This window comes from Pleuronectes platessa, chromosome 11, assembly GCF_947347685.1.
Source record: "Pleuronectes platessa chromosome 11, fPlePla1.1, whole genome shotgun sequence".
NCBI classification, from domain to species: Eukaryota; Metazoa; Chordata; class Actinopteri; order Pleuronectiformes; family Pleuronectidae; genus Pleuronectes; species Pleuronectes platessa.
In genome coordinates, this window is record NC_070636.1 from 17,269,679 (window position 1) to 17,285,819 (window position 16,141).

Genomic DNA, 16,141 nt, shown 5'->3' on the forward strand with positions numbered 1-16,141 from the left:
TAAATCATAATCCTATCAGTGGAAAATCAAGTTCAGGGAATTATTCCCTGAAAATTAAATGAAAATTTTGAAAAAAGTTCATGTTGGAATGTTAAAGACTGTACCATAATTGAATTGGTCGTTCCCAGGCCCCATCCCCCCCACCAAGTTTTGTGGAAATTTGTTAGGTATTTTTTTGTGTAATCCTGCTGACAAACACAATCCAACAGACACTGGTGAAAACATAGCTTTGCTGTAGAGGTAAGAATGACAATAATTTAGGAAAATAGGTTCCATTTTTATTTATTTTCTTTTAAAACATACAAATATAACCTTAAAAAAGCACAGGAACATTTTAAGCAAAGATATCAGTGAAAATACAGACACATGACATACTGAAATCAAACGCATTAAAAAACACACAAGGCCCCCGCCACAGCTCTACATATCGTTGTCACTGAGGAACCACACAAGGAAATGGAAGCACCCGCTAGTCCACCATCACGAGTGCAAAATAAATCAATTACCTCTGTGAACAAAGTGCTTTCATAAGAGAGAGACGTTCCCACCAAGTGGAGGCACGCATGTCATTTTCACCGTTTCAGCATACCTCTGATAATCCAATAACCTACCTTACAAAAGGAAAGTATTCATCTCTGAGGGGAAACAACTGTAACAGTGTCGAACTACAAGAATTCACAAAACTTCAGTTTCTCTGTTATATATTAAAATGTACAACATACTAAAAGCTGGTGGGTTGTCGAAGCACCGTCCAGGGATTTGCCTGTCAGTCTTCCTCTGTCTACTCTTTGTCTTTAGTTGAGACCCACATGGGAAGAGTTCAGTTTGTTGTGCCACCTGTACGAACACTAAACTGAGGTCCTTTGGGTCACCACCCAGCATACACAGGTTCTCCATCACAGGGGATGCCATAGTATCGACCTTGAGGCCGCTCTTTGCATAACAATGGAGCTCGAGCAACAGTCAGTTCTCCGTCGGTGTCTTTCCGTCGACGCAGAATCATTAAAATGATGAAGAGCAAGGCCACTGGAAAAAGGGGGGAAAAACACAAAGGGAATGACCATCTACACTCGGGCTTTATATAAGACCCACAAAGAATGCATTGATATGTGAGCATGATTCTTATTGTGCTTCATTATGTCTTGTTTGGGAACAACGTGATCTCAGCGTTAGGCCAGAGACAGAATCGGTCTCCTGTTTGTAAAAAGAAAAGTTTTACTAGGACTCAATGGAGAAAAAGACTCTCAGGAAATCTGAGTTAAATGTCACACACATCAAATACATTCAAATGCTTGGTTATTTATGAAATTTGCTTAGTATCTAATGTAAAAACATCACACTAATGTAAGAAATAAATCTAAAACTAACAAAGAAGAAATTACACAACGTGATCATGAAAGATAACGGTCTGCTTCACTTACACAAACAAAGGAATAAATGCAAAAAGCACAACTTCAGAGTGGGAAATGCCTCAGTGTTTTCTATAGTTCCACAAAACAAGTTGACAGTAAGCTGCAGAAAATAGGCGTGCTAGTGTTACACAGAGGAAGTTAACAGCCAGTACAATGTTAATGTCAAATGCTAGTAACGTTTGTATACAAGAAAAAGTCTTGCATATAATCAGATTACATAGAATAGGACCCTGCAGTGCAAAGTATGTTTACTTTAAAGACCATCAGTTTGAAAAATCATAATTGTAATTCCAATATCTTTAACATGGCATTTAGTAAAGGCAAGATCTATTGCTGACATATCTGGAAAAGTAATTTAATTGCACTTGTACCAGCATTGCTACTTACCTCCACCTCCAATAACTAACAGAGCAATAGTGACAGGAGCCAGCTCGCAAATATCCCCTGATTTGCGGAAGAAGGTCTCCATGCAGTAGCCTGGAGCCAAACTGCCCGCTGGACAGAAGGCATCATTTGGACACAGAATGGGGTTCACATCTGGACTCTGAGAAAACAATATGAGGGACAAACATGCAGGTCACCTCTCCAACTCTCGAACACAAATGTAGATGGATCAGAGTGTGGAAGGTGTGGAGGAGAGGGTGTAGAGTGAAGAGGGTTCAGGATATGGAGGTTTCAGAGTGGAGAGTGCAGAGTTTGGAGCCTGCAGATTAGAGGGTGCACAGTGGAGGGTACAGACTGTGGATGTTACAGAGTGGAGGGTGCAGAGTGTAGAGGATGCAGAGTTTGGAGACTGCAATATGTGATGGGCGCACGATGGGGGGGTGCAGCACTCACAGGGCAGTAGTGATTATCTGGGCAGATGTCACAGATCTCCTGGCCCCAGTGGATCTGGAAAGAGCCACTGGCGCAGATCTGACACATAGTTTGATGGGGGGCCTTGTGCATGCCTGTAAAAAAAAAACAGATATCACCTGGATAAATAATCATGCTTTAAATTACAAGCTTCATCGGGCCCTCATAGAAATTACTACAGCCTTGAAGCTTGAGGTTTAACAGGTGTGCATTACCTGGCCGACACGGTGTGCAGTCTTTAGCAGCGGTCTGTAGAGCCTCTGTTCCTACAGGACACATCTGGCAATGTGAGCAACCGGAGGAGCTGTAAGAGAAATAGAAAGAGGTGTTTGTGAACATAAATCTACAGATTGTTATTTTGTACCACAAGTAACTTAGAGGTCAAAGGTTGCTTTAACTGGAACAGAAAATAAAGATAAGCTGTGGATGGAGTTCGGTGAGGCCATGGCTTCATCAAGGTTACCAGACGTTCATGTTGAAGAGCTGAATCTAAAGGTAACCACTGGATCTTTCTTTGAATCCTCATCAAAGGTTACAAGCTTTCAATCAAATATGAAATATATTATGCTGAAATCAGTTCATAAGTGGGAGGAGTTCAGGGAAACTGCTGGTTCCTCAATCTAGCAGCGGAATCCTGAAGATCCACCTGAAGAATGTTGCTTAGAGGAAGAACACCGGCTGTATTGCTTAACCTGCTGTGACCATATCTCAATAACTGACAGGAAATGTTGGTGCTTGCATTTGTGTGTGTGTGTGTGTGTGTGTGTGTGTGTGTGTGTGTGTGTGTGTGTGTGTGTGTGTGTGTGTGTGTGTGTGTGTGTGTGTGTGTGTGTGTGTGTGTGTGTGTGTGTGTGTGTGTGTGTGTGTGTGTGTGTGTGTGTGTGTGTGTGGTGTAGATTTATCTATGCAGGCAAACAGAGCCATGGAATGAAAACATGTGATGTTTGATCCGGGCTGTTAGTGATTTTCCAAACATGACATAAAAAGTTCCATCCACACTTGATCCTGGTCACAAACAGGCAGAGAAAAAAACAACTGACAACCGGTGACATTCAGGTGTAACTTACTTGCAAAAACTTCCTCTTGCACATGGTGCGCATGTTGTGGAACTCAGCTGTGAGGAATAGAAACCTGAAAGCAGCAGACACAAAATAACTCAAAACATGTGATGCAAGTTCCCCCCACCCGAGTTTTCGATTATATGAAACTCTGTGTAAATGATTCATTTGCAGGCTAAAATTCTTTAACAATTATATTTGCAGATACATTTTAAATGTTCATGTCTAGTTTCTGACAACATGCAAACTGCAGTTTTGTGAACTATAAACTTTTGGTCTACAGCTGAATAAACACACCTGTTGAACAACTTGTGCAGGTGTCTGCACCACTATTATTGTTGAAGGATCCAGCAGGGCAGGGGTGACATAATGGACTTCCAGTGAAACTGTGCAGTAGGTGTAGAATATACAATAAATTGACAAGTGAGGTAAGACACTTAAATAGAAGTAGAAGTAGAAGAACATTGGGAGAGTTCACTGGCATCATCTGTTGCCTTACTTTGTGTAGGAGCCCCGGCTGCAGGGCAGACACTGCTGCTGTCCTGCAAGTGGCTGATAAAAACCTGTGGCACATGCCAGGCAGGCCCCAGGAAATAGACACAACCCGGGGTCAGAACAGCATGCGCATAGTAGGGTGTCTAAGGAGGGACAGAGAATGATCTGTTAAGCTTGACTTTAAGAAAGTAAGAAAATCTCAGAATTTTATCTTTTCACGACGGACAGTCAAGACATGTATCCAATGAATAGAAATGAGTTCAGATTCTAAAACGTTACACAAAACGTTTCCATGATCCACCATTGCAGAATAAAAAAAGGTCTAAGAATGTGGCCTAAAGTCAGATGACACGGCCGTTGACTCACTGTTGTCGTACTGTGATCCTGGAGCACAAGGCTCGCAAGTGGAAGTGTTGAACGCGGAGCAGCCTGGGGTCGTGCTGCTGAGAATCATGGGAGTTACAGTCAGACTGGTCACATTCTCGATGAGAGTGGTGCTGACCACAGCAGGGGTAAGTGTGGTCTGGCTTCCCACCAGGCCTGAAGAACAAGAATACTTCATGCTCATATTTTCCGATATTTACAGCAAGGATCTGAAGTAAACAGTCGATATCAGAAGATTCACATAACACAACATATACTTTCTTTTCAGTCATGTACTGAACATGAATCCAGGAGAAAACCTCTATCGTAAAATCACTCCACAAAATCTAAGGCATGACATTCCCCCATGCAGCGAGCAAGTGAGGGCAACAGGTATATAAGCACGTCAGTGGAACAGAGCCTATATTGTGGTAGTAATCACATTAGCCGTGTGCTTAAGTGCTTTCTTGAATAGGAGCCATCCTACTCATGAAATGCAATTAGTCAGGGTGTCATGTGATTGGTCCGGTTTAGTTCCCTCTGGTTTGGCAACATTTCTCTATCAAACCGTGGAAAAAAAGAAACTACAGCTACTGATCCTAAATCACAACATTTGGTTGGAGAGAGAGAGGGAAGACAGACCAATGTAGTGCAGAAGAAACCCAGTCAGCCAGCACATTATTTATATAGACATTCTCCATAAGAAGAAAGTTTGATTTGAGGTTTGAGTAAAAAAAATAGAGGATTAAATGATAAAGTTTCAGGGAACTTGTGAAAAACCCCAAACAACAACAAGAAAGTAACTCATGGACTTAATTTATATGAAAACATTTGTCAAACTTATGTCCATAATAATCTTTCGCCACTTATTTTGGTCACATTTATAATGTTTTTAGACTTTGTTTTAATATTTTAAGTTAAAGACTAGAGTGGTTCTAGTTGGTCAAGTCACTGCACTGGTGTTCTTCATGGTTACATCAGTTATGTTGCTCGCTGATAGAAGAGTTATAGACCTCACCTATGAAACACGCGGCGGCTATAAGTGGCAGAAGTCCCCGACACTCCATCATCCTCCGGATATTATCGAGTGCGACCACCGACCAGTGTCCGTCTACTGCATATCATCCCTGACAAGTGATCGAGCTGCCTTTGTTTTCCCTGTGGAAGTCGCTCGCTCCCTCGCAGCGGGATCAGTCTTCTCATCAGTGTCATATGACAAAATACGTATCATGTGATTTTGCTTTGGAGGAAAAAAAAACCCGGCACAAAATGGGCTGCATTCATGGCCCACATCTTGCTGTTACATAGAACAGCCAGCAGGGGCACTATTGCTCCTTGTGCTGTCATTAGTGTGGAGGCTGCTGCAGCCTTTTAAACATTTGAGAAATGTATTATTTAAATTATTGTTTCCGAGTTGTTATGTTAAATATTTTTTATATTATATATTTTATAGATATAGTAAAAATTTGATTTAAAAGTACACAAATTAAAAAACAATATAAATGACATACATAAAAAATGTATCGTATTTTCTACAATATAAATGTACAAACGTATCATGTTATAATTTAAAATATATTAATAGATCATCAAACTAGAATAAAATTATAAATTACACATTTTTTAGTATAATCAATACATATGAACAATAATAATTTTACATGATGCCACAATACCACTATTGAACAAATAATTTCCCCTATATTCAGAGGGTTGTGAGACTCAATTGTAAACATATAATGACATGCGCTGTCATTCATTTATAATATAAAATGTAATGCAGATATGAAACAATTCTGAAGACTCAATATTTCAAGGACATTACAAACCGTGGTGCAACATAACACTAATGTCATAACTGCAGTGAAAGATGGACTACATTCAAGGGTGTAGAAAACTGTAAAAATCATAAAATGATGAATTCATCATGGAGATAAATTTGATGGTTCATGTCATTTTATTGCATTATAATGTGTCACATTAACAATGTAATAAAAGATGAAACAGAGCTTTTTCTATGTATTTCTTTCCTGGCAGCAGAAACAGCGATGATCGTCCGGCTCTTAACTTTAAAAGGCCCTCTCAATCAACTGCTCTAAATTCTTTACCATCGACTCACAAATCTCCTCCGCCGTCATGGTTTTCTTGGAAGAAGAGAAATGTGGAGATGAATGAGGAATATTATTTCACTGCCTCTTTGAATGAATCGAAACCCAAACAAAAACCAGACAAGGTTCAAACTGTTATAGTGAGCGCAGTCACTTCTTCTTTGAATTGTTTTTCATACTCACTTTTGTCGTTGGTTCAGCGGTTCTGGTCTTGCTGCTCTTGATTTGCTCTAGTCTTCGCTGCTCTTGCTCTTTTTCCTCAAGTTTTTTCTGCTCAGCCAAAACCTTTTCTTGAGCAATTTTCTGCTCAAGATCCTTCTTCTCCTTCTCTTTCCTGCAAAATGCCAAATAAAATAACATTAATGTATGTGTTATTTTTTGTGTTTGTATATCTTTCCTGCTGCCATAATCAGGTCGGACCTGAACGTGTTTACCGACCTGATGGCTGCAGCCTGTGCCATTGCTCTCGTGTGTAGGTACTCTGTCTCCAATTCCAAATCCAGCCTCTTCTTTTTCTGATTCACCTCCAGGATGTGCTCATGTCTCTTGTGCTGCTCTGTTTGCCTGAATTCCTTCAGGTGGGCCAGTCGCAGCCTCAGCTCGACTATGGACATCTCATCCAGAAGTTCATGTCCTGCAGTCTGACACGGAACCACAGGTTAACTTGGAGATACTGCACATGAACGTACGTGGAATTTGTAATGACGTCCTCCCCACTCACTTCTGTGTCGTCAAAATACTTGAATCTGACGTGAGGAAGTGACTCAATGGCGCGGATTTCAAGGATGGTTTGAAACTTCCTGCTCAGTTCTGCCTGTGCTTCCTCCAGTGCTTGTCGAAGGAGCGCTTGACTTTGCTCCGAGACTTCTCTCACTGTGAAATGTACAAGAAATCAATGAGAATTCAAAGGCAATCATGAGAAAAAACCCTCATTAAATCACAAGTGTAGGCGTACCTATACTTTGCTTGAATTTCTGTAACTTCTCTTTGGCAATTGACGGGTTCTTCTCTTCTTCTGCCACTTGTTGCACCAAGTCCCTCAGTTCTTGATCTTCCTGCAATCTCTTCTCAGCATATTCCCTCATCAGCTGAGCTGTCTGCGAGACACAACAAAGCAAACATAAGTACCATTTTATTTATAATTGTAAATCCCTTGTTAAATTACTTGTTTAAAGATGTTTATAGAAAACAGACATGCTTTTGTGTAACTAATGCATCTTCTGTAAATGCTTTTTATTCATGATTGTTGAGTGGTCTTTTCCGACCTCTTCTCTCTTCAGCTTAGAGGCCTTCCGGTTTCTCTCCATGATAACTTTTGGGGGAAAGGCTGCCTCCTTGTGACTGATGTGTCTCTCCAGACGCCTCTGCTCAATCTTGGCCAGCTCCTCATGAAGCTCCATCTCGCGCATATTCTTCTGCCACTGTAGGAAAGAGGAGACCTCACCTCCGCCTTCTGCCAAACGCATCACCCTGCATCAACAGAAAACACACAGAATCACTCTAGTGTAGCTTTATTTTAATAGATCTAAATTGGATCAAGGAAGTCTTTTACATATTTTTATCCACTAACATTAATCAAAACATTCACAAGAATAATTAACTCCCTCAAATTCACATTTCTCTGCAATTGATTCTAATTGTGTCCTGTGCACAATGGTGGTCCTGAAGGGGCAAATTAAAATGGCAAACAGGGGATCACAACGACAAATCACAAAACACAACAACAAAAAGAAAAACACAGTGACATTAACTTCTACCGGAAAAGGTAGGTACCTGCTATGATCGACCTGTGGTGGGCTTGCCTTAGAAGAGGGTGTCTTGTGATTAAAAGGCAGAAATTCATGGGACAGTGTTTAGTTTAAAAAGGCAAACTGAGAGTTGATTACATTGTTGATTACAAGGCCAAAACACTTGATGACACTGAGCTGCAAAACGGAGGTTACGTGCCTAACATCCGCTCATGGCCACTTACACCTTACAACATCTACCGGTGGTTGGCAATTTAAAATGTGCAGAAGAGCTTCCGACGTACAAGGAATAGTCACCATCGAGTCCTCTATTTAAAAAATGGGCCGTTGTGTTTTGCTTTTTGTTGTTGTGTGATTTGCCGTTGTGTTTCTCTATTTGTTGTTGTCATTTGTCCTTCAGGGCCACCGTAGGATACTGAACATGCTGAGAAGTGGGTCAAGGCGTGGCATGTAAACACTGTGCTGTACCTTTTCAGCTCCTTCTCCTGCTTATGGTTACGCAGCGCCTTCTCCCTCAGCTTCATTGCATTGTTGAGCTTGACGGAAGAGTTTTCGGTCTGACAACATCAGCAAAATGAACACGTTAAATTAGATATTAATAAACATGATATTAATATATATACAATGAAAGATTGATCATTTGAAGCAGATAAAATATTCAGATCTCACCTTAATACTGGACGGAGGTTTAATGGAATGTTTTGAATTGAACTGGAGCTTTGAATCCAAGTCTTTCTGAACCTGGGTCATCACTCGCTGCAACACAGATGATGGGTCATCAGCAGCTGATCAGTAAAAAATGGCTCAAAACAAAGTGAAAGGTGGATGTATGCTTAATATAAGTTTTAATCCAGTCTCCAGGGAGGTCAAATAAGAAAAACATATCTATCACAGGAAATAGTCCCTACCCTGGCGCGTTCAGACCTCGGTCGATTCACAAAACTGAACTGTAACATGTTTGACTCATTCAGCAGCTCCTGTGGAAACCAGATAGGATGTCATTACAAATGCATGTAATTAGGCAAATATAATTACTGATAATGATAACTCAATGCAATACTTTAAATACATTTTTAATAACTGTGACAGGTTGTGTTTATCATATAAGGGTTGTGGGGTGTCAGCTGACATTGGGCGAGAGGCGGGGTATGCCTTGGACAGTTTGCCAGCATATCACAGGACTGACTTATAGACACAAATAACCATTCATGCTCACATTCACAGCTATGTTCAATTTAGTCTCCAATATCACAAAAGGATATACTCAAAATATACACCCTTTAAACTGAATTGAAATAGAACACAACCACACAAAATTTCTGTCAAACCTAGATGTTGTTAAACTTAGAAATTGTCCAAATACCATAAACCCCACATATATTGGTATAGAATATATTTATTAATGTTTTATAATGTTTCTGAGTGTTTTATCAAACTTTTGGAGGTACGAGCTGTTGATTAACTATTTAAATTCCCTGTATTATAATGTATTTGTTAAATAGACCATCCTTTGTCTTTAAGATATCAGTGTATTTTTGGAATATAATAGTTAAATCAAACATTGTACCGTGATCTTCAGATGGTTCTCCTGTTTTATCTCCTTTATGATCTGCATCTCCTTTGGAGCCCTGTACGTGCTGTTTGGTACCTTCAAAACAAAAGACTTCAGTGAGTTCAGTGAATCAGACACTATAGAATCCACTGCAAAAAGGCCTGGTGTATACTCTCCTAAGGGTTATCTACAGGCTAACACAGCAGTCAGTAAATATGTAAACTAACTGATCAGCAATATTGGAAGTAGATACACTGTATAACTCTGATTGAAGCTGACCGGTTTGCATTTTTCCTGCTGTGGGATGAGCTCTGGCATCGGCAGAGATCGAGGTTTGGGTTTGGTGAGACAGAACTCTTGGGGCTTCGTGGCTTTGATCAGAATTTTCTTGACCTGACTCCCACAGGACATTTTCAAAGCAAGCTGGTCCATGAGAATATCAATATGGGGGCGCCATCTAAAGGACAAACAGACATATGCGGTCATGTCTTGTCTTTATAATGTGATAGTCTGAGAAGGGTTTTCCAGGACTATTTTACCTCAGCAGAGGGCCGATCCACTGTTCCTCCACACAGGCAGCATCGTAGATATGATTCCACTCTTCCTGTATCCATGAGGTGAGGTGTGTGAAGAAGAAGTTGAGGAACTGTAACAAAACACACAACAGAGCTGTTATTGCTGTGTCTTTCCACTTGAAGGGCAGTGATGGGTTCAGAAACTTACTGTGTGCATCTTCTTTATGTCCAGAGATTTGACAATGTTGCTAAAACGCTGAAGCCCAATGTCATCGAGAACGAAAGTGGTGAGATAACAGATAACTGAGGAACAACAGAGTGTTAAAAATATATATTTTTATCAACAGTTAAACAAAAATGAATGCCCGTTTATTTTCTTTAACTTACTGGCAAACTGGCTCCGGTCACCTATGGATAACCATCTCCCATTCTGGCCGTAGAAGACGTTGACAACTACTTCCAGTAACTTTTTGTACTCAGTGCATCCGGACACAACATGAAGAATGAACATCTTATGCTGAGCATCCATGTTCTGCCAAAAAACAAAGGAAATGTTTATAAAGGAATAATTAGGTGCTTGGAAAATGGCTTTCTAACAAAAACTTGCTGTAGCTGATGACATAGTTGTATGGCTCTCTTGGAGTGAGGAATCTGTCTCACTAATTCTAGACCTGATTAAAATGTTTGGAAAGCTATCGGAGTGCACTATAAATTGGCAGTAGAGTAAATTTATGCGTCTGAGTGAGGATCTAAATCCTGGGTTTCTCTGCAATCTTATGTTTAAAATTACTGACCATGTAAAGTGGCTGAGAACCACTGTTCATAAGCAATCAGACCTGCTTCAGAAACTGAACTATAGAGTTATGATGAATAGGCTTAGGAGTGATACTGAATACTTGCGAACACTTCCCCTGTCAATGATTGGCCAAATCAATGCATTAAAAATGGGAACCTTGCCAAGGTTCCTAACTTCAAAAAAAATAAATAACGCATCTTATAGGTAAAAAACATCATTGTAAATCTGAAGACTCAGGGGGACTGGGTTTACCTGAGGTCCAACACTATTACTGGGCAGCCAATGCCCGAGCCCTTATTTACTGACAGGATGCATAGAGGTTAAAGAAACAACCCTTTAGTTCCCTTCCAGCAGTACTCGAAAAAAACTCTTAGGTCATTTAAGGGGATTGGTTTTGCAGTCAATACCGTGATACAGATATGGCATCAACTAAAGAAAGGGTTCAATTTACCAAACACTTCTACTTTATCCCCCATTTGTTATAATCATGCATTTCTCCATTCACAAAGATGCTGTTCTTTTAATCTGGAGTAGGAAAGGTCTTGCTTCCATCAGTGAGTGGTATACTAATAATGTATTCTACCCATTAACTCAGCTTAAAGTCAAATTTATATTGCAGTCATCAGATTTTTTTTCGGGTATCTGCAAATCAGGAACTTTGTCAGAGGAAGTATTCAAACTTTGAAATGTGTGATTATCTTGATGAGCTTCGCTCCCTCAGACTGACGTATACATTTGCAAACCCAGAGACCAGTTACCAAAATACTGGTCTCTAAGTTTGCAAATGTATACGTCAGTCTGACTGCTTCACCTACTCAGCATCTGAGGACGTCCTGGGAGAGTGACATGGGAATTTAAATCTCAGAGGGTTAAAGGGCTAAATGTCTCCTAGCATACACTCTTGCTCAATTAACTGGGACCATCAGGTAAAAAAATATAAGGTCCTACATAGACCCTACATAGAGTCCATTATCTACGGCTGAAATAACACTTATTTTACACATCCTCATCACTCTGTATCAAATGCAAACAATCTAAAGGAACCCTGGCTCACATGTCTATGGGAACAATCTTCCTCTCAATCCAGATACAGCCAATCTTGACTGTTCACAGCAGTTAGAAACTTTCAATCACGCGCAGATTTTGTTATAGTTTGACAACCACTAAATGTTCTGTCTTTCTTTCTGGAAAAGCTATAAATAAAAGAAACAATAACCCCCCCCCACCTCCCCCCTAATACTCTATAAATAAATAAATACAATTTAAAAGAACTTGCAGTAGAAAGATGAACGTTTTTATTTAAATTGGTGTTACATGAAAAGATAAAACTGACACAGATTTGACTTAACTTACCTTTAGATCCTTCTCAGCATCTTCTATGAAGGCATCCAAACTCTGTTCGCTAGCACTGAACTTATCCAGCAACGCAGTAGCCTCCTTGACAAGAGATCCGTCGTCTGATGCCATTTTACATTTGTACAATGCCCCAAACGTTATCACCAACAGAAAAGTGGGAAAAATATATACTTGTATTAAAACATTATAGATTCATAAAAATGTTTCCAAAGAAGAAGAGCAGATGGTGGTTTTCAGCTCTAACCGTTACCATGTTCAGCAGTTTTGGACTTGCTGCTCTTGAGTTGCTCGAGTCTTTGCAGCTCTTTTTGTTTTTCCTCGGGCTTATTCTGCTCAGCCAAAACGTTCTTGTCTTGAACTACTTTCTGCCGAAGATCCAGGCTGGTCTTCCTCTCCTTGTCTTTCCTGCAGTTTGCCAAATAACATAACATTAATGTTTATAGGAATCGTAGCTTGCTATATAGCTCTCCCCACTGGCATTCAGCATGGTGATGAAGGTGATTATCAGAGCTTCAACATGGGTGGTAAGTGGTGAGTGACAAAAGTCGGGGGTCCGATTAACACCAATCAGGCCCTACATGGACGACAAGACAACACTGACTACAACAGCACTATCCACCAGACGGTTGCTACGAAAACATGAAGAGAACTTTACATGCGCCAGAATTAGAAAAGGGACACAGAGGGTCTGCTCCACTGACTGGCTTATAGTTCCATCACATATTGTGACTACCACCCTGACACCAGACTTGACCCTGTGCGTGGTCTACTTTGTGGAATTGACAGTGCCCTGTCAGGAAGCTATTGATTGAAATGGTGTGGTATGTAGAGATTGCATTTGAGGCAGAGCAACGTGGTTTTAAAGGGGACATATTATGCCCATTTTAAGACAGTTGATATGGTTCCTTGGGGTCTTAATGAAAATATCTGTAAAACATTTTGGTCAAAATACCACAAGGATCATTTAAAACAGCACCCTTTTTACCCTGTCTAAAACAGCCCTCCTCAGATTGACCTGTTTTGAGTGTCCCGCCCCCCGCCCCCCTCCCTCCTTCACGAGATACAAGCCCCCGCAGCCCCGCAGTGGGAGCTTGAGCTGGCGCAGCAGCAGCATCCTTCCACACAGTTGAGTCAACGTTTAGAAGTGTCCCGGGGGTCCCTTGTTAATGCGGTCACTTAAATGTCTGACGGGTAGCAGCAGCGAGCTAACGCTAGCTCCCCTAGCGCGAGCCCGGCTTCCCGGCTAGTGTTAGCTCGCAAGCTAATTGGGCCGGTGGAGCCCGGCTAGCGTTAGCTCGCTCGTCCAAGGCCATGTAGCGAGACTCCCTACATGGGCATGGTGTGACTATGACGTTTATTTCGGTCGTATTCCCATTCGACGCACTCTAGCGTATCTTTTCTGACATAGAGGAACCACAACAAATCGAGGGAGTTGTTTTTATCCAGAGTTTTTGGGACGGTAGACATGCCAGATACCCAAATTAACGTGTAGAAGCACTACAAAAGTGGAATTTCATAATATGTCCCCTTTAAAGAGATAATTTGCGGAGGCTGGCTCCAGGAGTTTCAGTCCAACATTCACCATCAGGTTGCTCAAAGATCTGGGGATCCACAGACAAGCCCAGCGCCACACCATAAAAGAAACATCACACCCTGCAGAATACTGCTGCCAATGGCTCTGGACCAGGAGGAAAGATCCCAACTGGGCCCTAGGAAGCTAGGGACATGCACCCAGCGCTGAGAGAATTGGGGACTAAGGTGTAAAACTGAGGTTATGTCGCTAACATCCGCTGGCGGCTGTTAACACCTTTTAACATCTACTGGCTATTGGTAACTTAAATTGTACAGAAGACATTCAAACGTACAAGGGATATTCACAATCCAGTCCTATATTCTAAAAATGTGCCGTTGTGTTTTGCTTTTTGTTGTTGTGTGATTTGCCATTGTGATTCTCTATTTGCTGTTGTCATTTGTCTTTCAGGGCCACAGTAGGATACTGATCATACTGAGAAGTGGGTCAAGGCGTGGCATGTTAACACTGTGCTGTACCTTTGCAGCTCCTCCTGCTTAAGGTTTTGCAGCGCCTTCTCCCTCAGCTTGGTTGCAATGTTGAGCTTGACAGGACAGTTTTTGGTCTGACAACATCAGCAAAATGAATACATCAAATTTGATATTTATACACATTATATTAATATACATATACAATGAAAGATTGATCATTTGAAGCAGATCAAATAATCAGATCTCACCTTAATACTGGAGCGAGGTTTAGTGGGATGTATTGAATTGAACTTGAGCTTTGAATCCAAGTCTTTCTGAACCTGGGTCATCACTCGCTGCAATACAGATGATGGGTCATCAGCAGCTAATCAGTAAAAATGACTCATACAAAGTGAAAGGTGGATGTGTGCTTAATATAAGTTTTAATCCAGTATCCAGGGAGGTAAAATGAGAAAAACATATCCATCACAGAAAATAGTCCAAACCTTCATTTGTTCAGACTTTTTCTCCCAAAGCTGTGTCATCTTTTCCTCATTCAGCAGTTCCTGTTGAAACCAGATAGTAAGTCATTCCAAATTCATGTAATATGGCAAATATAAGTTGTGATTATAATAACTCGCTACAATACTTTAAATAAATTGTTAATAACTTGGATAGGTTGTGTTTATCGTACAAGGGTTGTGGAGTGTCAGATGACATTGGGCGAGAGGCGGGGTACGCCTTGGACAGTTCGCCAGCATATCACAGGACTGACTTATAGACACAAATAACCATTCACGCTCACATTCACAGCTATGTTCAATTTAGAGTCCCCAATATCACAAAAGGATATACTCAAAAAACTGACACAATCTTTTACTTATAAATTGTCCAAACACCATAAACCCCACATACATTGGTACAGAATGTTTTCTGATGTTTCTCAATGTTTTGTCTAACTGTTGGATGTACGAGCTGTTGATTTACTCCTACCCCTCTGTTCAAATTTCCAGTATTATAATATATTTGTTAAATAGACACAATTTTGCCTTTTAGATATCAGAGTATTCTTTTCAAGTTAATAGTAAATCTAACAGTGAAAACTATCTCCTTTATGATTTACATGTCCCTTGGAGCCTTGTGTGTGCTGTTTGGTACCTTCAAAACAAAAGCCTGAGTACATAACAGCAGTCAGTACATATGAAAACTAACTGATCAGCAATATTAAAAATATATACAGTGTATAACTGTGAATGAGGCTGACCGGTTTGCATTTTTCCTGCTGTGGGATGATCTCAGGCATCGGCAGAGGATGAGGTTCTAGTTTGATAAGACAGATCTCCTGGGGCTTCGTGGCTTCAGGTTGATCCATGAGAATATAAATATCGGGACAAGACAAGCAAGTCTTTTTCTTCTTCAATGTTCGATTTATTGGCAGATGGTAACCAAAAGTGCAGAAACATCCGCATGTACTCTACTTGTATATGAGGATCAAAGTCAAGAAGCATCTCAGAAGGACATTTTACCTTTTATGATCAGAGGACATTTTACATTATAATGTTGGAATGTCACACAACGGTGCAACAACACAGTAGATGGTGGTCAGCACCTTGACTTTGGTTTACAGCCGCCAATAAACTGAACAAAGAAGACGAATACAAAGGTTTTTGGGTGTTTGGTGTGACGCTCATGAAATTAACATATACTCAAAGCACTACTCAAATGTAAAAAAATTATGAGTTATGACTTAAGAGTGCATATATTATACGAAACATTTGTTGCACTATATACAGATGGGTCCAAAGATTCTATTATAGGAAAAAACGGTTTTGGTTTCAATATAACAGACTTGAAAGTGTCAGTGAACAGGAGAACTTCCGATCATTTGTCAGTTTACACGGTG

General features: G+C 40.5%; 2 protein-coding genes across 2 annotated transcripts; both read right to left on the reverse strand.

The window, feature by feature from the left end:
• Window positions 1-256: 256 nt before the first annotated feature.
• si:dkey-21a6.5 (laminin subunit beta-4) lies at window positions 257-5,420 on the reverse strand. The gene is made up of 9 exons (XM_053433940.1): window positions 5,202-5,420; window positions 4,187-4,360; window positions 3,825-3,963; window positions 3,623-3,711; window positions 3,335-3,398; window positions 2,483-2,571; window positions 2,250-2,362; window positions 1,800-1,956; window positions 257-1,026 (listed from the first exon to the last, which is right to left on the reverse strand). The coding sequence occupies exons 1-9, from the start codon at window positions 5,251-5,253 to the stop codon at window positions 869-871; spliced, it is 1,035 nt and encodes a 344-aa protein (XP_053289915.1). The 5' UTR covers window positions 5,254-5,420; the 3' UTR covers window positions 257-868.
• Window positions 5,421-6,117: 697 nt separating this feature from the next.
• On the reverse strand, window positions 6,118-12,369 carry LOC128450469 (cilia- and flagella-associated protein 99). Its single transcript, XM_053433941.1, has 15 exons — window positions 12,256-12,369; window positions 10,494-10,638; window positions 10,315-10,409; window positions 10,131-10,237; window positions 9,871-10,048; window positions 9,607-9,687; window positions 8,948-9,016; window positions 8,709-8,795; window positions 8,508-8,596; window positions 7,557-7,761; window positions 7,247-7,388; window positions 7,013-7,164; window positions 6,730-6,932; window positions 6,475-6,625; window positions 6,118-6,327 (listed from the first exon to the last, which is right to left on the reverse strand). Exons 1-15 carry the CDS (start codon window positions 12,367-12,369, stop codon window positions 6,253-6,255), a joined length of 1,893 nt encoding a protein of 630 aa, XP_053289916.1. The 3' UTR covers window positions 6,118-6,252.
• Window positions 12,370-16,141: the final 3,772 nt, after the last annotated feature.

What these genes read in the sequence shown, in the direction of transcription:
- LOC128450469 (XM_053433941.1), bottom strand. Translation starts at nt 12,369, where the DNA reads ATGGCATCAGACGACGGATCTCTTGTCAAGGAGGCTACTGCGTTGCTG. An exon ending in CAGGAGAAGGAGCTGAAAAG is followed by an intron (nt 7,762 to 8,507) that starts GTACAGCACAGT and finishes CTGTTGATGCAG; the next exon opens with GGTGATGCGTTTGGCAGAAG. An exon ending in GCACAGGCTGCAGCCATCAG is followed by an intron (nt 6,626 to 6,729) that starts GTCGGTAAACAC and finishes GGCATTTTGCAG; the next exon opens with GAAAGAGAAGGAGAAGAAGG.
- si:dkey-21a6.5 (XM_053433940.1), bottom strand. Translation starts at nt 5,253, where the DNA reads ATGATGGAGTGTCGGGGACTTCTGCCACTTATAGCCGCCGCGTGTTTC. An exon ending in AGCCGCCGCGTGTTTCATAG is followed by an intron (nt 4,361 to 5,201) that starts GTGAGGTCTATA and finishes CTTGTTCTTCAG; the next exon opens with GCCTGGTGGGAAGCCAGACC. An exon ending in CAGATAATCACTACTGCCCT is followed by an intron (nt 1,957 to 2,249) that starts GTGAGTGCTGCA and finishes TTGTTTTCTCAG; the next exon opens with AGTCCAGATGTGAACCCCAT.